Source organism: Castor canadensis, chromosome 7 (assembly GCF_047511655.1).
Source record: "Castor canadensis chromosome 7, mCasCan1.hap1v2, whole genome shotgun sequence".
NCBI lineage: Eukaryota > Metazoa > Chordata > Mammalia > Rodentia > Castoridae > Castor > Castor canadensis.
Window position 1 is genome coordinate 59,515,809 of NC_133392.1, and position 21,531 is coordinate 59,537,339.

A 21,531-nucleotide genomic window follows, 5' to 3' on the forward strand; every position below is an offset into this window, starting at 1 on the left:
TATGGTAAATAAATTACCCATCAATTTTAAAAAGCAGTGAAGCTATTACAGGACAAAGTTCTTCCAGCTAATTGTGCTAGATTAAAAAAAAAAAGAAGAAGAAACAAAATGGCGGCTGCTCTAGTCGGATCACGTGACCGCCGTTCGTTTTCTTCCCTCTGTAAGGACAGCTTTTCCCTCAGCAGTAGCGCAGAGCCACAGATGCTCATTGTTAAGTGAAGCCAAGGTAACCCTTCTCAGGCGCGCTCCAGTTCGAGTTGCGTAGTGAAAGGGGCGCCCAGGGGAGCGCGCACGCAGAACGTCAAGCCGTACGCGTCGCTCCTCCTGAAGATGGGTAGGAGGAGCGGCGTGAAGGAAAAGGGGGAAGTTGGCGCATGCGCACGAGCCTGACGTGTTTGAAATGGCTTCGGTGTTAACCGGGACCCGACTTAGGTGAAGGTCTGGTCAGCGTTTGGTTGGAGCGGTGGGCTGCTGAGCCAGGGTCCTTAACATCTTAGCGGATCCGCGGAAGGGCTGGGAGTGCCTGCTGTGGTGACACGGCAGCTGCAGGCCGGCCACGGTGGGGCTCTCTTGGGACCGAGGCGGGAGGGACGCGGTCCCTTTTGTGCGGGTCGGAGCAGGCCCCGCGCGGCCCACCCCTCCCCCACCGCCGCGCTCTTCGCTGTCGGCCCGCCCGATGCCCCCAGCGCCCCTTTTTTCGGTCTCGTGGGCCCATCTGCCATTCCTGGCACTGGGCCGATACGGTGTTAAGGCTTCCGGGCCCCGGGCGTCGGGGGGCTCGCGGGGGTGTGGGGTTCGGGAATGGGATGGAGGTTTTCTCGGTCCCGCCCGGGGATTAAGAGGACCAGAGCTATAAGTGACTCCCCCCACATTCCCGTCGGCGCGTCAGCCGGTGTACTGGGGCGGTGGGCTCCGCCTTCCGCGGACTTCGGCCGGCGAGAAGCCGGCCGGGAGGAAGATGGATGGCAGACTCGCACGTCCGAGTCGCAGCGCCCGAGATGCGCGGGCGGCGGTCCTTGCCTTTTCAGGCTTGACTTTGGGGGAGGGGTCTGCGCAGTGGTTCTTCAAGGGGCGTGCGTTACCCCAACTGCCTCTCCCCTTGATGGAAACCCCAGTTACTTCCCTACGAGAAAGCAGGGATGTTCGTTATTAAAATAGTATCAAAGTGCCTTGATTCGGGTCTTGTCTCAGTTTCTGTAATTGGTTTCACCACTGCTCTGGTCGTCTCTCTCCAGCTTATTGCCCACAAACAAACGCCAGGCTGTATTTCCCGTGAATATAATATTGTGAGTTTGTTAACCATCGGATAAATCACAGCAGACGGACTTCTGTTTGAATGTGACGATTTGTAGTCACAGAAGGAAGTGCCTTTCTTGTAAATCTACCCCTAATGTGATCTTTTAAAATAGGGGACTTGTGGTGATTTAGTAGATGTAAAATGTTCTTGCTGTATTTCAAATGTTCACCTGCAACCTTCCTTACTTGTAATTGTTATTTCTTCTTAGAAGATGTCCTTGATACATTAACTATTTCTTTCAAATACCCTTTTGTGATACTTGTGGTTTGGCTAATCTTTGAAACATGGATCCTTTCTTAATAGATCGCTGCTATAGAAGAGAAACAGTGAAGGTTTTTTTCCCCTTGCATCATGGCTCAATTTGGAGGACAGAAGAATCCGCCATGGGCTACTCAGTTTACAGCCACTGCGGTATCTCAGCCAGGTCAGGCTCCTGAACACGTGCGATGTAAATGTGTGGTAAGGGGGGGACCCTATCCTAACTGTGTTGATTTAGCGTATGTCTACTATGGTAAAATATTTGCAAATGATGCAGAGGCAGGAGGATTGTGAGGCAGAGGCCAGGCTAGGGTGTAAGGCAAAACCGTGTCTCAAAAAACTGAAACAGGGCTGGCGGAGTGGCTCAAGTGACTCCATAAAGCACCTGCCTAGGAAGCATGAGGCCCTGTGTTCAAGCCCCAGTATTTAAAAAACAAACAAAAACAAAGCATATGCTTTGGTGAATGTCATTATAACTAAATATTTTCATATATCATTTCCATTATCCATGAATTCCTAAAATAGAAATGTTGAATCAAAGACTAAGGCTTTTAATAGAACTTGCCCTGCAAGAGGTGGGGTTTGATCCCAAGCACCAGTACCTTTTTTTTTTTTTTTTTTTTTGCAGTACTGGGGTTTGAACTCATGGCTCCACCAGCCCTATTTCTGTGATGTTTCTTTTGGAGACTTCGATCCTCTTGATCAGCTAGGATTATATGAGTAAACCACCAGCACCCGGCTTGTTTATCTTATTTTTATATTTTTGAGGCAGGGTCTTGGCTGTGTTGTGCTTGCTCACCTTGAACTTGCAATCCTCTTGCCTCAACTTGGATATCCAGTGCTTGGATTATAGGCGTGTTACATCATGCCTGGATGCATTTTTTACGTACATATAATAAACTATTAGTTTAGGGTTTTGAAATGAGTGTCCTAAGTATTCTAGGAATGTGGTTTTCAGTACTCAGAAAACTTGCTGCTTATTTTGTTGATTTGAGTGTGTTGTTTTGGTGTTTTTTTTCTTTTGTGGTACTGGGGTTTGAACTCTAGGCTTCACACTTGCTAGGCAGGCCCATTACCAGTTGAGCGACATCTTCAGCCATGTTGTTTGTTTTGGAGACAGGGTCTCCTTTGAACTCTTGATCCTCCTGCCTTACCCTCCTGAGTGCTTTAATCAAAGGCGTGCACCACTATTCCCTTCTATTTTTGTTTTGATCCATATCTTGTGCTAGTTCTTTGCTGTGTTTTACTTAAAATACCTGTTTTGTAATTTGAGGTTACTTGTTGAGACATTGCTGTGATCTGAGTGTTCTAAAACTTGAGAGAAATAAACAGTTATCTAGGTGACACCTAGATAACTTAGACACCTTAGGGATTTTGTTTTAATTACTTTTTTTTCCCCTGCAGTACTGGGTTTTTTTACTCAGGGCCTACACCTTGAGTCACTCTGACAGTCTTTTTTTGTGATGGGTTTTTTTGAGATAGGGTCATGAGAACTATTTGCCCCCACCTGGCTTCAAACCAGGATCATCCTGATCTCTTCCTCCTGAGTAGCTAGGATTATAGCCATGATCCACTGGTGCCTGGCTTGGATTTTAATTACTTAAATGAAGGTTGCAGACGTCTTTTTTTTTTTTTTGTATGACAGTGGTTTGAACTTGCAAAGCAGGCACTTGAAAAGTGGGCCCTCTACTACTTGAGCCACACCTTCAGCCCATTTTTGCTCTGGTTATTTTGGAGATGGGAGGTCTCTGAAATTGTTTGTCTGCACTGGCCTTGAACCTTAATCCTCCTGATCTCAGCCTCCTAAGTAACTAGGAATATAGGCATGAGCACCCACACCTGGCTCCCATCTTTGTTTTTTAAGATTGAGCAAAGGAGATTCCAAACTTTTATTAAATATGTCAAAGACAAAGTCAATAGTAGTAAATATAGGTCTCTCTTTTTTTTTTTTTTTTTTTTACTTCTTAGGTCTCTCTTTTTTGTAATTGACAGTAGAGATTCCAAATGTAAATTTTTTATTTATTTATTTATTGTGGTTCTGGGATTTAAACCCAGGACCTTGTACTTTCTAGGTAGGCACTCTACTGACTAAGCCACATTCCTAATCCCTGCACATAAAATCTATGAAGGCTTATTGTTAATACGTGTTTTTCCTCATCCTCAGAGCATTTACTTGTGCTGTCATCCCATGGGAGCTCAAATGGTAGAGTGTCCTGCTTATTTTCGACCAGTGAACTTTAACTTAACCATATTATAACCACTCAGTTCCTTGTCTCATTATCCTGAGTTGAGCATGCAACTCATGTTTATGCAGTTAGAGCTTTGTTTACTCTGTTTTATGATTTGGAAAATTTTGATGTATAGATGACATGTATTTGAAGTCATGTAGAAAGCTTAGATATTAATGTTGGGCAATATAAAACATTAAAAAAGGGAGTAGAGCCAGGCTCCAGTGGCTCACACCTGTAATCCTAGCTACTCTGGAGGCAGAGATCAGGAGGATGGAGATTTGAAGCCAATCCAGGCAAATAGTCCTAGAAACCCTATCTTGAAAGAAAACTATCATTGGTAGAGTGGCTGAAGTGGTAGAGTGTCTTCCTAGCAAGTATGAGATCCTGAGTTTAAACCCCCTTGCTGGAAAGGGGGAAAAAAAAAACCCAGAAAAAAAGGATATATGTATATGTATATGTATAAAACCCATATTTCAACTGTTAGGATTGTCTGTGTCTGCATTGTCGACATGAGGCTATTAAACTTAAATTCATGAAAATTAACAAAATTAGAAATTTAGTTCCTCAGTTACACTAATCATAGTACACAAGGCTCAAAAACTACATGTGGAGAGCTGGGGGCCTGGTTCAGTTGGTAGCACATTTGTCTAGCATGTTTGAGGCCCTGAGTTCAGACCCCAGTAATTGCCAGAAAAACAAACAAACAAACACTCACATGTGGGAACTCAGGGCATGGCTCAAGTGGTAGAAGACTTGCCTGGCAAGCAATTCCCAGTACCACTAGGGGAAATAAAAAAGCCACATGTGGTTTTATAGTGGCAATATAGTGGCTACTATATTAAACACTGTATACATAGAACATACCCGTCCTCACAGTGTGTTCTCTTTCATTTTGATTTTGAGTTTTTGAGACAAGGTCTTATTATGTAGCCCGGGCTGACTCCAAACTGACAATCAGTAATTTCTTCCTGGTTCTTCCAAGCCACAGCTGTTTACCACTATACCTGGCTCAGCATATTACACTTTTTGTACATTGCTGCTATTAAGAAAATGTAAATCCTTAACTAAAACAGTGTTAAATGGGGTTCTTACACTCTCTTAATGTTTGGGAAGGCTTAAGTGATAGAGCATATGCCTACCTAAGCCCTGAATTCAATCCCCAGTAACACCCCCCCAAAAAAATTAAGAAAAAAATGAAAAGATATAATATCCTAAGCCAGGCCATCATGACATGTACCTGCATTTGCAAGTACTCTAGAGGGTGAAGCTGGAGAAGTTGTTTTGGATCAGCCAGAGCACCTTAAGCAAGACACATCTTTAAAAAAAAAAAGATAATGTCATAGGAGACAATACTTCTTCCTGGGAAGTGATAACTAGTGCCTCTGGCTGCAGTCTTCTCTACTCATAGTCCAATTAATCTATTAGTTGATTCTTACAGTCAGTGGAAGGTATCATTAAACAGTGCTATGATTTTTTTTTCCATCCTTAATTGCCTTGGATATTAATCAGTTTTCCATTTCCTTTTCTTTTTTCATTTGTGATGTTTCGGTTTGAACTCAGGTCCTACACTTTACGCCACTCCACCAGCCCTTTTTTGTGATGGCTTTTTTCCATATAGGGTCTTGAGAACTGTTTGCCCAGGCTGGTTGAACCTCAGTCCCCCTAATCTGTGCCTCCTGAGTAGCTAGGATTACAGGCATGAGCCACGGGTGCCCAGCTACTACTCCCTCTTTTTAAGTTTTATATTGCCCAAAGTTAATATTTAAGCTTTCAACATGACTTAAAATACACATCAGCTACAGATCAAAGTTTTCCAGATCATAAAATTTAGAGTTAAGAAAAGCTCTAACTGCTCTGCCAGTCCTTTTTTAATTGGATATTTTTTGAGATAGGGTCTAGTGAACTATTGACGGGGGCTGGCTTCGAACCTTGATCTCTACCTCTTTGTAGCTGGGATTACATGCATGCACCATGGGTGCCTAGTTTTTTCTTTTTCTTTTTTTTTTTTTTTGAGATACAGATTTTTCCCTTTGTAGTACAGGCTTGCCCCAAATTTGCCGCCACCCTGCTTTGGCCTCCCAAAATGCTGGGATTATAGGCACATATTACCATGCCTTTTTCATAAGTATTTTAGTAAAAAGTCATGATAAAAATTGAAGTGCCTAACGTATGTGTTAATAATGCCTACGATGTAACTTCCCTTTTTCTTAATAAAAATGTTTATTATTAAAAATCATCATAGTGACAATTGCAATTGTGCTTATACTGGTTAGATCACTCCATTGTCTCTTCCCCTCAACCCTCTCCTTGCACCACTTAAAGAGGTTTGCAAGAAGTTTCTTTGTTCTATTTCATATGAGTATACGAAGTCCATCAACCATATACCCTCACCTTAATCTACTTCATTCACCCCCCCTCCTCCCACTAGTACTCCCCCCTACACACATTGTACCTATTTTACAGTCCTGTTTTTCATTATTAATATTTAAGTTGATGTTCAAATAGATTTCTCAGTGTATCCCTGCTGTGGGTATTGGTCCATTCATCCCCTTCCATTACTCTTCCTTACCTCTTAACCCCCCCATCCCTCTCAACTTCCCTTTTAAAGAGAACTCCCAGTCAGGCACCTATACCTCACACCTGTAATCCTAGCTACTTGGGAGGCGATCTGGCAGACTGAGGCTTGAGACCAGCCCAGGCAAATGATTTGTGAGACTCCATCTTAGTCTAAAAATAACTGGAGCAAAATTGGCTGAAGGTGTGGCTCAAGCAGTAGAGTACTTTGCAAATTCATGAGTTCAAACCTCAGGCCCACCAAAAAAAAAAAAAAAAGAAAGAAACATAAGACATAGGAAGGCACAGGGGAGGCTGAGGCAGGATTGTGAGTTCCAGGTCAGCCTGGGCTCCATATGGAGTTCTAGGTCAGTTTAGAATAAACTTGAGATCTTGTTACAAAGTGCGAGAAGTATGGACAAAGTGATTGTGTGCTTATCTAGTAAGCACAAGGCCCTGAGTTCAAACCCCATTACCACCACCAAAAAAAAAAGAAAATTCCCCATATCATTGTATTGTTTTTTATCTAAATGAAGCTGTCTTTCAAAGTCTTTTATTTTTTGAGGTTGCTTTTTCGTATGCATCCATATGTGGTGATTTGATGGCATAAAAGACTGACATGGGAGTGTGGTGGATTTATGTATTTATTTTTTGGTGGTTCTGGGGTTTGAGCTCAGAGGACCTCTTGCTTGCTAGTCAGGCACCCCAGCCCTTTTACTTTAGTTATTTTTTGAATAGCCTCTAGTGTTTTTATCTGGGTTGGCCTGGACCATGATACTCCTATTTTTGCTCTATTTGTGTCTGGGATGACAAGCCACCGTGCCCACTATTAGTTAAGATGGGCTCTTGAACTTTTTGCCTGAGCTGGCCTTGAAATTTGATCTTTCCAATCTCTGCCTCCTGAGTATCTGGGATTACAGGCATGAGCCACCTCCCCATGTTTTCCTCCATATTTTTTATTAACTCATATGTATAATTTAAAGGCTTTAATTATGATACTTCCTTATGTATTCTTGTATATTTTAAATCATCTCTAGATCACTTAATACTTAATACAGTGTAAATGCTATCTGTACCTCTGTAGGATTACAGGTGTGAGCCACCACCCCTGATATTGTTCAAATATTTTTGCCCAAGGTTGGTTGAATTTGCTAATGCAGAACTCACAGATATAAAGGGCTGACTATTGATTTGATATCCTGTGGATATATACCCAGTAGTGTGATTGATGGATTATGTGATAGTTTTAATTTTAATTTGTTGAGCAACCTCCATACTATTTTTCATAATGGGTGTACTAATTTATATTCCCATCAACAGTGGCCACATCCTTGCCAACACAAAAAAATCCTTTTTTGTGAGTGTGTGAGGGTTACTGGGAATTGAACCCATGATCTTGCACATGCATCAAAAGCACTACCACTGAGCTAAATTTGCAGCCACAGATTGTCTCCTTTTATTTATTTATTTTCAGTACTGGGTTTTGAACTCAGGGCCTACACCTTGAGCCACTCCACCAGCCCTTTTTTTTGTGATGGGTTTTTGAAGATAGGGTCTCAAACTATTTGCCCAGGCTGGCAAGGATTATATGTGTGAACCATCAGCACCTGGCTTATCTCTTTTATAATAGTAGTTGTAGTAGGTATGGTGTGATATTTCATGATTATTTCCTTGATTGTTGGTGGTGTTAAACATTTTTCCATAAACCTGTTGGCTAGTTGTATTGCATCTTTTTTTTTTTGGTAGTACGGGGGTTTGAACTCAGGGCCTCATGCTTCCTGGCAGGCGCTCTTCTACTTGAGCCACTCCACCGGCCCTCTTTTGTTTTAGGTATTTTGTTTGTCTTGAACTGTTTGTCTGGGCTGGCTTTGGACCATGATCCTCCTGAACTCTGCTCCCTGAGTAGCTAGGATTACAGACTTGAGCTACCTACACCCCACATGGTCTCATTATTTTAGACTCCCAAATGATGGGATTACAGGCATTCACTACTCCACCCAACTAGCTTTTTTGTTTTATATGATGCTAGTTGTTTAATTTTGAGTTTCTTACCAGATCTTATGATTATTAAGCCTATGGCAGAATAGAGGTACATGAACATTTTGTCCAATAGAAAGCTTTAAGGGTGGCTTGCTTCCAGTAACACTGCTGTGCTGGGGATCAAAGGTAGGGCCTTTACATGCTAAGCTAGTGCTCTACCACTGAGCTCCATTCCCAGCCCAAAGCAATAAATTTTAGGATAGTAAGATAGATAGTTTTCTATTTTTCTTTCTTAAGTTACTTCTTAACTAGCCTCTTGGTCTAGGTAAGTTTCATTGTGTTACTCTTGTTTAACTTTACAAAATAATCTTTCTTAGCCTGGCACTGGTGGCTCACGCCTATAATCCTAGCTGTTCAGGATGATGGAGGTTCACAAAGCCAATCCTGGCAAATAGTTCGAGAGACCCTATCTTGAAAATACCCAACACAATAAATAGGTCTGGTGGTGTGGCTGAAGTGGTAGAACACCTTCCTAGCAAATGTAAGACCCTGAGTTCAAATCCGAGTACTGCCAAAAAAAGAAAATGTTTCCTTACATTTAGCATGGCATGAACATTTTATATAAAGCCTTGGGATCTGGAGGGATACAAATCAGTTAAGTTCAACAAGCATTACTAAAATTATTCTTTTAGTTTTTGGTAATTAAGCCCTCTTGGGAAATTCGTTGAAAGGATCCAAATAATCTTCATTACCTCCCCAATCCTCCTTTTCATTTTAGCTGCACTGGGTGTTCAGCAGCCATCACTTCTTGGAGCGTCTCCTACCATTTATACTCAGCAAACTGCATTGGCAGCAGCAGGCCTTACCACACAAACGCCAGCAAACTATCAGTTGACACAAACAGCAGCACTGCAGCAACAAGCTGCAGCTGCCGCGGCTGCACTGCAACAGGTAAGTTGGTAAGAAGTTTTAGCATGAAGTGTGGAGGAGTAGAAAATCTGAGTAGCTAGGCTTGCTGCCTCCATATTTTAAAGAACAAAGAATTGTGGCTTTTTGTTAGTGCTTTTTTGTCATGTAAAAAGTTACAGTGGAAGAAAATAAATTATACAATGTATGTCCAGCACTTACAGAAAAGTAGAGTTGCATATTTCAAATTATTAAATTAAGTTTTTAAATTGGACACTTCTTCACTTTATCTTTTTTTATTTATTTTTTATTCATTTATTCACATGTGCATTCATTGTTTGGGTCATTTCTGTCCCCCTGCCCCTTCCCTCTCCCACTTCTTCACTTTAATTTGGAAAAAAATTACTGCTTGATGGCGTGTAAGTATTCACCATTTTATTTATTTTAGGTGAAGTTAAGCTCTTCTAGGAAATTTCTCTCAGATCTATTTTGTATGTGCTTGTATATATGTATCTTTATGTGCTTATGTCACTTTTTTGAAAATGAATAAAACTATTATCCATATTTTTCTTTGAATAATATACATTTTTTTAATCTTTCAGCAGTATTCTCAACCTCAGCAGGCCTTGTATAGTGTGCAGCAGCAGGTTAGTTTTTATTTTCCATATTAAAAATTGACTTTTATCAGGTACCTTAATGTGTGACGTGAGTTTTTTGTGATGGGGAGAAGGGGATATGGAGAAGGAGAAAAAAGAATATGTCTAAAGGAGCGTGAGATAGGACAGAGGCCCTAAAAGCTCAAATTTTCAACTGTTGCCATTCCTTGTACATGTTTCTTAGAAAATATGGTGATTCTGGAAAGAACCAGTCTGTTATTGAGTCTTTGGGTTTCTGCTTCTATTTGGAAGCTCTGAGGGGCTGGTGCAATAGCTTAATCGATAAGAGTGCCTGCCTACCAATTCTGAGGCTCTGAGTTTAAAACACGGTTCCACCAAAAAATGAAAAAGAAAGAAACAAGGCCATGGAAGCTCTTAGCTTACTCTGGCAAAGTAGACTTCATGTGAAAATGAAAAGCTGTTTTCTTTCCTACTTGAAGTCTTAATCCCTACAAGGGCTGTAGCTTTCAGCCTTTATGTTTTTAGTTAACTTCCTTTTTCTCCCCCACTATGACGTTTTGTGAGGAAATCCAGTGTAGAAAATAATAAAATAGAACTGTTGAGAATGGGAAGAAGCCTCTCCTGGTTGTTCATATTCCAACTCCAAAGGTACATTTGAACAATTTGAATAGTCCTGATTTAGACTAAAAGCAAATTTCTTTGGTTCGTCTCCCTTAGACTCATATTCTAATCATTTTCCTCAAGATCTTGCATCTGTGAGATAGGGAGAAGTAACTAAACTTAAAGAGAAGATTGTAAAGGAAAGGCGAATTTGTCCTCTTCAAATAGATAGGTTCTAGCCTAAGCAACACTGTAGGCTTATCCATAGCTAGGAGACAGTGTTTAGTCATTTTGAGTGACATTAGAAAGTTTTAAGGAATGAGGGTGGAAGTGTTGCTCAGTGGTAAGTCATGTGCTTAGCATGCTCAGCACCATGCTTTATAGATATTTAGGACATCTGGTAGTCAAGAGAAGAAAGGGGAATACAAGAGAGAGGGAACAGAAACTGGACCCAAAGATAGTGTTGAGAGCTAGGAGTGCTGGCCCATGCCTGTAATCCCAAAACTTGGGAGGTTGAAGTAGGAAGATATCAAGCTCAAGATTGACTTGCCTAACATACTGAGACCCTATCTGAAAACTCGGGGAGGGGTGGATGGAGTTGGGAATGTAGCTCAAGGGGGCCTGGGTTCAATCTTTTAATTCCTCTCAGGGAGGAGAGGGGAGGGGGAGGGGACTGATGATTATATGAAGGAACATGAGGTTGCTGCTACTGCTTTGTTTCCCTTCCCCTCCTCTCCCTTCCCTTCTCTGCTTTCTTGTGGCATTGGTGCTCCAATCCATGGCCTCTTGAATGCTAGCCCAGTGCCCTATCACTGAGCTATATTCCCACACACCATGAGGCTGTGTAACCCAAGCTGGCCTCCTAATCCTTCTGCCTAAGCCTCTAAGGTGCTTGGATTACAGATGTGTACCACCATGAACAATGGAACTAGAATTTATGGATTAAGAACGTTCATGTTAGCCAGGCATGGCAACACAAGGCCATAATCTAAGCACTTTGGAGGCAAGGCAGAAGGATTATGAGTTCAAAGATACATAGTGAGACCCTGTCTCAAAACAAAAATAACAAAAACAAAACTCTTGTTCCTAGATACATTCATGGTTCAGTATCATCCATGAAGATTGTAGTACCCCACTTAATAATTGCTTTAAACTTCTTTTTTTTTTGGTGGTACTGGGGATTGAACCCAGGCCCTTGGCATGCTATCCCTGCTTCAGACTTGCTGGGGCTGAGCTCAAGTTGTAGATCACCTGTCTAGCAAGCTTAAGGCCCTGAACTCAAACCTTAGTACCACAACAAAACAAAACAGCCTGGGCACTGGTGGCTCGAGTCTGCAACTGCAAAGCCCTGAGTTGAAACCACAATCCCACTAAAAACAAAACCAAACCAAAAAACCTTCAGACGTATTTTAGTATTGTTGTGATGTACACTATTATGTATTAGGTTGAATCACATGAAAATGGCACTACTCAGCTAATTTCTACAGAAAAGTAGTATTTTGGTAAGATTTAGCCTTTAATATGTAGTGACTTCATGTAAAATGAGGTTTTTTTGGTTTTGGTGATTTGAATTCAGGTTCTCACACTTGCTAGATAGGTGCTGTACCACTTGAGTGAAACCTCCAGCCAAAACTGATGTTTTGCGTTAGAACTTCCTACAGGTTATTATTTTTGCTTATGTTGAATTTGTATTCCATAGTTGTCTGTCCCCCCATAGAGATTTCTTTTCCTTTCTAGTCAAGAAAGACTTCATTGCCATAAAAAGCATTATGTTAGAGTATATGTATGTTCTTTCATGCCATGGGTATAATGTTCATGGCAAAACTGATCATTTAGAATCATTTCTTAATATGTATAAAATGGCCAGGTTTTTTTTTTTTTTTTTTTTTTTTCCCCAGACACAAGATAATCTCAAATTTGCCATCCTCCTACCTTAGTCTCCTGAGTGCTGGGATTACAGATAGGTACCAAAATACTTAGCCAGATTTGTTGCTATTTTTTGATACAATTACAGTATCAGTGATACTCAATTCTTTTCATGGCATTTAATACATTGTGGAACTAGACATCTTCCTTTTAGAGAATTGTGGGGGGGTTTTTTTGTTTTTTTTTTGTTTGTTTGATTATTTTGGTTTTTGGTTGACTTTTGCCAGGGGGTATGGCTTAAGTGATAGAGGACCTGAGTTTAAACCCCAGTACTGTCCCCCAAAAAGTCAACTTTGTAATTTTTTTTTTTTTTTTTTTTTTTGCAGTACTGGGGTTTGAACTCAGAGCCTACACTTTGAGCCACTCCACCAGCCCTTGTTTGTAATGGGTTTTTTTCAGGATACGGTCTCACAAATTATTTACACAGGCTGGCTTTGAATCGCAATCCTCCTGATCTCTGCCTCCTGAATAGCTAGTGCTTATTGTTGAACAAGTTACTTTTACATATCAGGTCTGCAAGTGTTTAGAAGTTAGTTTTTCTGGTTTTTGTTTTTTTTTTTTTTTTTTTTTTTTTTGCAGTACTGGGGATTGAAGACACATGCATTTTTCTTTAAGATGACCTAATGTTTGAAAGGAAGTTTTCTACTGGGTGTGGAAGTGCATATCTGTAATCCCAGCCCTTGGGAGGATGAGGCAGGAGGATCACAAGCTCAAGGCCCCCCTTTCCGTTTATACAGCATCCATGAAATAATTCTGATTGATCCTTTTTATTTCCTACTTTTCAGTTACAGCAACCCCAGCAGACCATTTTAACACAGGTTAGTTTTGTGTTATTTCTTTTGGATATCTGAATGAAGAGTAGACTGACTAATGATGTTTTATTCCTATTCTAGCTTTTCTTCAAAGTTTAAAGGTATTTTTTGGGTTAATGTAACATGGCAATATGTTGCTAAATGAAGATAAAGTGTACTGTGTTTTGGTTATAAGTCTAGCTATCATACATACAGTATGAAGTTAATAAAACTTGCTGGTTTGTTGCTTTCATGTTTTCTTTGTAGCTAATAATAATTGTAATTCTTTTGCACATTTTGTTCTTTAGTGCTACTTTAGAGATGAAGTTATTGTTAAATTTTCAATTTACTTTTTCAGCAACATTTGAAAGTTTTAATTTTTGTCATTGAGGGTGTAGCTTAGTGATAGTGTACATATTTAGCATATACAAGGCCCTGGTTTTTGATATGTAGCTCCACCTTAGGCTTCGTGGACCACTTAGAGGTTCTTTCATACTCTCTCATTCCTTACAAGCCTTTGAAAAGTACAAAAATTATCCTTTGCTTATTAACTGTACAAAGATAAGCTGGGCTTGATTTGGTCCAGGGGCCATAGTTTGCTGACCCCTAGTATATATATATATATATATATATAATGAAATACTATGCAGTTATTGAAAAGGACCCAGGGTTTTTTTTTTTTTTTTTTTGACTGGGGGGAGGAGGTGGCGTGCTGGAGATTCAACTCAGGGCCTTGGATGTGCTAAGCATCCTCTCTACCATTGAGCTACAACTCCTGTCTCCAGAACTTTTTAATATGGTGATCCGGAATTATTTCTTCTATATGTGAGATAGAAAAGGTATGTCGTAGTATGTATTATATGCTTTCATATATTTAAGAGGGAGGAAGAAAATATGTTTTTGTTTATGCATATTTAAATAAAACAACTTTAGAAGGCCTTATGAGCCTGGACGCTTGTGGCTAACCCCTGTAACTCTAGCCACTTGGGAGGCTGATATTGGGAGGATCATGGTTGGAGGCCAGCCTAGGCAAGAAGTTCATGAGACCACATTTGCAAAAATAATTAGCAAAATGGACTGGAGATGTGGCTTAGGCAGTAGTGTGCCTACTTTGCAATCATGAAGTCCTAAATTCAAAACCCCGTCCTACCAAAAAAAAAAAAAAAGAAAAAAGGCCTTATGATAATGAATGTGATAGGTAGTATAGATAGAGAACTGGATAGCTGAGGAATACTAATAGGAAAGAAGGTTTTTACTCTATAACTTTTTCTTTTTTTCTGTTTGTTTTACTTTTGGTAGTGGGGATTGAACCTAGGGCTTTATGCATGTTGGAGAAGCTATCACTTGAGCTATGCTCCCGGACCTCACTGTATAATTTCTTGTACCTATTCTTAGTCTTCAGTCTGTTTATCATTTAAAATTTTTTTTATTAGTTTCTACTTGTTTACAGGGGGAATTCATAGTGACAAATTTGATTAGTCTTATATTATACATTGGTTAGATCACCCCTATCTTCTCTCCCCCTCAATCCCCTTCCAACCCCACTTAGAACAATTGCAAGAAGTTATTTTTGTATATGAAGTCCATCAACCATATACCCTACCCTTAATCGCCTTCATTCACCCTCCCCCCACTAGTATCTTCCTACACACTGTACCTATTTTATAGTCCTTTCATTATTAATATTTAAGTTGATGTTCAAAGGGATTTCTCAATGTATCCTTGCTGTCAGTATACTTTACTTTGGCCCATTCAACCCCTTCTATTACTCTCCCTTACCCCTTTACCTATACCCCCCATTTTTCAACAGCTTTCAATACACATCCTTATATCCTCTACCTTTACAGATGTTATGTTGTACAATATTACTGATGCTCTATCATTCCCTTTTCCTTTTCCTCTTTCCCCAAATGCCAGAGTAGTTCTAGTATTATAAACATGTTCTACATAAGAGTTTGTATATAATCATGCTCGTTTCTGTGTATATATTCATCATTTTTTAAAAACAAAGTATACTAGAGTCAGGTGATGGTGGCTCACACCTGTCATCCTAACTACTCAAAAGGTAGAAATCAGGAACATTGTGCTTTGAAGCCAACCTGGTATAAGAGACCCTATGCTGAAAATGGCCAGCATAAAAAACAAGGGCTCATGAGTGACTCAAGTTGTAGAGCTCCTGCCTAGCAAGCATGAAGTCCTGAGTTCAAACCCCAGTACTACCAAAATAAAAATAAAAAAATAAAGTGCACTTCAACTGAGAAATCAACCTTTCTGTTTTAATTAGAGAACTAAAATCAGGGCTGGGGGTGTAGCTCAGGGATAGAGTGCTTGCCTAGCATGCATGAGCCTTGGTTTAATTCCTAGCATTGCCCTCCCCCGCAAAATTAAAAAAAAAACAAAACTTAAGTACTAAAGTTGCCTAATATCTATCTCATATTTCTAATTCTCTATGGTAAAATTTCCAAATTAAGTAGAAAAACTGTAAAAGTATGTAAAAATTGCTTTCCTTAAAACAGTATCTCCCAAACTGTGCCCATAAAGCATCAGTACATTAAAAAATTTAAGAAATTTCTTGAGAAAATAATTTTGTGATCAGAATTTAAGAAATGTTGAGTTCTAGTGTGTGCACTGTGGTTCATACCTATAATCCCAGCCTCTTGGGAAGCAGAGATTGGATGGATCTCAGTTTAATGCCAGCTTGGGCGAAAAGTGAGACCTCATTTTGACAAAAGATATGATGGTTGGTACATGCCTGTTGTTACCCCAGCTATGTGGGGGTTGTAGGTTTGAGGATAGCAGTCCAAGATGGTCAGACCAGAAAAACATGAGACTACCTGAAAAAGACCAAAAGGAAAAAGGCTGGGGGGACTGGCTCAAGTGGTGGAGCTCCCTGAGTTCTAAACTCCAGTGCTACCCCAGGAAATAAGAAAAAAAAAATACTGAATTCTTTGTGGTACTAGGGCTTGAACTCAGAGCATTGAGCTTGCTAGGCAGGCTCTACCTCTTGAGGCACTCAACCATCCCATTTTTGTATTGGATATTTTCAAGATAGGATTTTGCAAACTATTTGTCCAGGCTGGCTTTGAACCTCCATTCTCCTGATCTCTGCCTCCTGAGTAGCTAGGATTATAGGCCTGAGCCATCAGCATCTGGCTTGAATTATTTTTACTCTTCAGGACTTTCCTGAGCCTTTAGAATGCTAGTGTGGATTTTGAATTTCTACGATGGATCTAAAATAGTTAATTTTTTTTTCTTTTTTCTTTTTCTTTTTCTTCTTTTTGGTGGAACTGGGGTTTGAACTCAGGGCTTTGCACTGGCAAAGCAGATTCTCTACTGCTTGAGCCACACTTCTAATCCATTTTGCTGTGGTTATTTTGGAGATGGGATGTCCTGAATTATTTTCCTGGGCTGGCCTTGAACTGTAGTCTTCCCTATCTCAGCCTTCCAAGTAGCTAGGATTACAGGCATGAGCCACCTGGGCTCGGATTAGATAATGGTTATTAAACTCATTATGCTTTTTCCCTTGGAGCAGCATGTAAGTACTCATCTAAAGAAACTTTCACAATTTTTCGGACTTGAATGTGTATATTTTGTGACTTCATGTAAAGCAATTTTTAGATTTTGGGGTCTGTTTTAAGTCATTTTTAATTTTTAGACGTTTTCATTTCAAGTCATTACCTGAATAATGTTGATTTTGTTCCGTAGCCAGCTGTTGCACTGCCTACAAGTCTTAGCCTATCTACTCCACAGCCTGCAGCACAGATAACTGTATCATATCCAACACCAAGATCCAGTCAACAACAGACCCAACCTCAGAAGCAGCGTGTTTTCACAGGAGTGGTTACAAAGCTACATGATACATTTGGATTTGTAGATGAAGATGTATTCTTTCAGCTTAGGTAAATTTCATTAGATGTTGACATATGCCTTCTTGTGTTTGGTGTAAATTATTTGGTTAATCATGGTGAAGATTATAATTTAGTTATTATTTTCTCTTTTAATCCTTCAGTTTGATTTTGAACCCAGGCCTCTTTTTGTTGGAGAATTTCATTAAAGATATAATTATGGCGAATTCCTTATAAATGTTTTATCAGAGTCTGGTTTCATTTTTAACAATATTCATGGGAAGACCCCATCAAATTGGGGGTTAAAATAGTTAATATTCTTTTTAATCAAACTTTATGTTTGAAATATTTGAAGATAGACTAACAATTATTTTGTAATTGAAAAATTAATACAATCAAAGGATTAATAGCCTAGCATTCATAATAGTACTTTCGTAGCATTGTTGTCGCGGCATGAAATGTGAATATCCTCAGATATTTCAAGTATATTTCTATTGAACTTATAAGTATTATATGTGGGAAATTAATTATTGTACAGTTTTTTTTTTTTTTTTTGGTTAATTGGCTTTTCTGTTTTTCATCTCCATTTGTGTTCCAATGTCATAGCAATCATATTCTTGGGATATAAAAGAAAGTGGTGTAGGCTGAGGGCAATAATACTAGGAGAATATGAAGTGGTAAATTATTCTTTGGTGCGACTTGGTTTTGAACTCAGGACTTCACATTTGCAAAGCAGTAGCTCTACTGCTTGAGCCACACCTCCGGTCTATTTTGCACTGGTGTTTTGGAGATGAGGTCTCAAGAACTATTTGCCTAGGCTGGCCTCAGCCTCCCAAGTAGCTAGGATTACAGCCTTCTGGCAACTGGCTTCAAACCTTCTTGTTTACATTCAGAGGGTGAAATATAATCAGTTTAAAAATGAGTTTAGGGGTATACCTACATTTTTAAAAAAGCTTTCTAGGCTTCCATTTCAAGTACTTTTAAATCTTAAACATAAAAATCTTCTTTGGGGGGGCAGGGAACATCTCTTTTAATTATGTGTAAATGTAAATGTTTGAGGGAGAGAATTTCTTTTAATTGTTTTTTTTTTTTTTTTCATTTTTCTTTTATTATTCATATGTGCATACAAGGCTTGGTTCATTTCTCCCCCCTGCCCCCACCCCCTCCCTCTTTTAATTGTTTTTATATTTTTTTCCTAGTGCTGTCAAAGGAAAAACCCCCCAAGTAGGTGACAGAGTATTGGTTGAAGCTACTTATAATCCTAATATGCCCTTTAAATGGAATGCACAAAGAATCCAAACACTACCAAATCAGGTACATAAAATAATTTAGTTAAGTGTTACAGAAACTTAGTAATTGAGTCTTCTGATTCACAAGGAATTTTCTTTCTCTAAAAATTTTAATTTATTTCTTTTTGTTAAGAATCAGTCCCAAACTCAACCTTTACTGAAGACTCCTCCTGCTGTACTTCAGCCGATTGCACCACAGACTACATTTGGTGTTCAGGCTCAGCCCCAGCCCCAGTCACTACTGCAGGCACAGATTTCAGCAGCTTCTATTACACCACTATTGCAGACTCAGCCACAGCCCCTGTTACAACAGCCACAGCAGAAAGGTATTGCATGGAAGTGTCTTTGCTTTTTATTTCAGACTATTATATACATATATATATATCTAGTTGCTAAAACACTAAGTATGCTTTTAATTATTAAAATGACAGGGACTTCAAGAGAACATGGAATGAAGCTTAAATGTCCTCAGTAGAGCATCTTCTACCTACAGCTGTATGCAATTATTGTTATTTTGCTGCTTATAGTGATAAAAATAAGTTCAGTGAATAGGAAATTCAAAGATGGGCTGTTTATGGACCTGATTCCTTCTTTCTCTAGTTGGTGATTGTAAAGGAAGGAGGTGTTTTAGAGACTTCTTTTTATTTTTTCCTTTTGCTTGCTAGGTAAATGCCCATGTGAGCCACACTCTCTAGACTTGTTATACAAGTATATTAGCAACATTTTATGTACATGTAGAGTCTGGTAGTAACACTATAAATTGCTTATTGAATCACAGTGTATCAAACCTATGAACTCTTCTTCCTTTTTTTTTTTTTGGTGATAGTGGGATTTGAACCCAGGGCCTCATGCATGCTAGCCAAAACCCTAAACCACTGAGCTATATCCCCTGCCCTCTAGACATTTTGTTAAGAGAAACTGTTTAAAATGATAGTGTTGGCTAAAAGAAGCCCACTTAATTGCCATTAGAAAATATAATTGTGCCATTTTGGAAAACACATTCTGTTAACCATTAATGTAATGGAACATATGTAGCAACATGATAAAGTATATTAGATTATATTATATAGATTTTATATTTTATAATGAGTTAGTCAATTTCTCCCCTTTTTTTGGAGGTACTAGGGTTTGAACTCATGACCTCATGCTTGCTAGACAGATGCTCTTAATGAGTTATTATTAAATGAACACCCAAGTAACCACTATTCAGGTTAGAATATCAAGCATTGCTAGCTAATTCTTTGTTTTTTAATAGTTTTCCTCTTAAGTATATCTCCTAAATACACTTTATCTTTTATCTTTTTCTTTTTTTGTGGGTCTGGGTTTTGAACTCAGGTTGTTATGCTGGCAAAGCAGGTGCTCTACTGCTTGAGCCACAACCTCTAGTCCATTTTGCTCTGGTTATTTATTGCAGATTGAGCCTTATGAACTGTTTGCACACATAGCCTGGAACTGTGATCCTCCCAGGCTCAGCCTCCCAAAAAGTTATAATTAAAGGTCTGATTGCCTGGTGTCCGGTGCCTTATCTGATTTTGAACTGAGTGTGTGCTTCCATTTATATAATCTCTTGTGCAAGGGTTTGTTCACCATATTTATTGTATTATTCATTCCATGTGGGTCTAGCTTTCACTCTTGCGTGGTTTACCATTCTGCAATTGCCTGTTCTGTTAAACTTTTTTTTTTTCTGTACTATGATTTGAACTCAGGTCTTCACACTTGTGAGGCTGTTGTGTTGAACCTGTTTTGAGTGTTTCTAGTTTTTAGTTTCTGAAAACACTGCTATGAATGTTCTCATTATATATGTCCAGGAATAATGTGTTTGAGTTTTTCTAAGGTATATATGTGGAATTGCTGAATAATATCAAACACATTCACAGACTGTTTGGTTTTTCCAGGTAGCTTATGTTTAACTTTACAAATTCCGATTTGTTTTCTTCCTCATATTTTTCTTGACGAGCTTCTACTTTCACATTGCGAGTTTCAGCTTAAATATCATTTTTCTCCTGTTATGGGGTATAGATCAGTAGTAGATTGCATGCTTTCTGGGTTTAGTCCTAGACCCATCAAAAAATAAAAAGAAAAGTTACTCTGGAAGGGCTCAAGGAAGCATTGTTTCTGGTAATGGTATGCCCCATATACTTTATAAATGATTAATAGGAGCAATGAGAGTCAACAAAAAAGAATGGAGGGGAAAAAAGATGTAATAGTGTAGAGTTAGCTGAGTTGAGGGTATGCTAAGGATCATTTGCTGAAAGTACTATAAAGTTCCCATTGGCAATTACAATAACCATCAGCAGTACAGAACAAAAAGTATTCAATGGCATAATACTGCTTATTAAGAAATGTTTGTTGAGGCGGGGAGAGTGAAGGAAGGTGTTTAAGGTGACGGTGTATGGCAGATGGACTTCATATACTTATATGGAACAGAGCTAAGATACCTCTTGCAATTGCTTTAGGTGGGGTGGGGAGGGGATTGATGGGGAGAGATGATGGGGACAATGTAACTAATGTACAATATAAATCTAATCAGGATTGTCACTTCAGATCCCTCCCCCTGTATAATGAATATATCCTAATAACAAATTTATTTAAAAGATGGAAAAGTAATGTTTGTAAGTTACATGTTCTTTTTCCAACTTTATTTTTGCAGTACTAGGGTTTGAATTCAGGACCTTATACTTTCTAGGTGGGCACTCTGCCAGTTGAGCTACTCCTCTAGTCCTTTTTTGGTTAGTTATTTGTTGAGATAGATTCTCATGAACTACTTGCCCATGGCTGGATTTGAACCTCCATCTTCCTCATGTCTACCTCCTGAGTAGCTAGGATTCCAGGTGTGAGCCACTGGTGCATGGCAACAAAGAGTTTTTTTTGTTACCAACTGGGAGGCTACCCTTAAAATTAGTAAAGTATGGAACTGGAGGTAAACTCATCTCCTGAGGTAGTAATGAGTTTTTTCCTCATTTCTTTTTTACTTGTTACTGCTGCTTCCTTTTTTTTGTTTGTTTTTAATTCATTCATTCTTTTATAGCCTTTAAAAAATTTTTTTTTTATGTGGTGTTGGGCATGGACCCCAGGTCACTGAGCTGGTCAAGCATGCTGTCAATAGCTATATGTAAAACCCTTTTTGGTGCTTTAATTATCTGTATACAATTAGGGGGAAGCATTTTAAGCTGACTCCTATGTCTTTGTCAGTTGCTCCCATTAAGGGTCTGAGTACTTCTTATAGATGTCCCCAATG

The 21,531-nt window shown here is 39.2% G+C and overlaps 1 protein-coding gene across 9 annotated transcripts in view; it reads left to right on the forward strand.

The window, feature by feature from the left end:
• Positions 1 to 313: 313 nt before the first annotated feature.
• Ccar1 (cell division cycle and apoptosis regulator 1) overlaps positions 314 to 21,531 on the forward strand; it is a 59,225-nt gene continuing 38,007 nt past the window's right edge. For 2 of the 9 annotated variants that reach the window (XM_074079027.1, XM_074079028.1), the window contains exons 1-8: positions 355 to 559; positions 1,601 to 1,721; positions 9,098 to 9,270; positions 9,828 to 9,872; positions 13,154 to 13,186; positions 16,865 to 17,058; positions 18,204 to 18,318; positions 18,427 to 18,619. In XM_074079027.1, coding sequence (XP_073935128.1) covers positions 1,649 to 1,721; positions 9,098 to 9,270; positions 9,828 to 9,872; positions 13,154 to 13,186; positions 16,865 to 17,058; positions 18,204 to 18,318; positions 18,427 to 18,619 — 826 coding nt within the window. In that variant the 5' untranslated portion in view covers positions 355 to 559; positions 1,601 to 1,648. Of the gene's footprint in view, positions 560 to 1,600; positions 1,722 to 9,097; positions 9,271 to 9,827; positions 9,873 to 13,153; positions 13,187 to 16,864; positions 17,059 to 18,203; positions 18,319 to 18,426; positions 18,620 to 21,531 lie in introns of all 9 variants that reach the window. The other 7 variants (XM_074079025.1, XM_074079026.1, XM_074079022.1 and 4 more) reach the window with 6 other exon arrangements.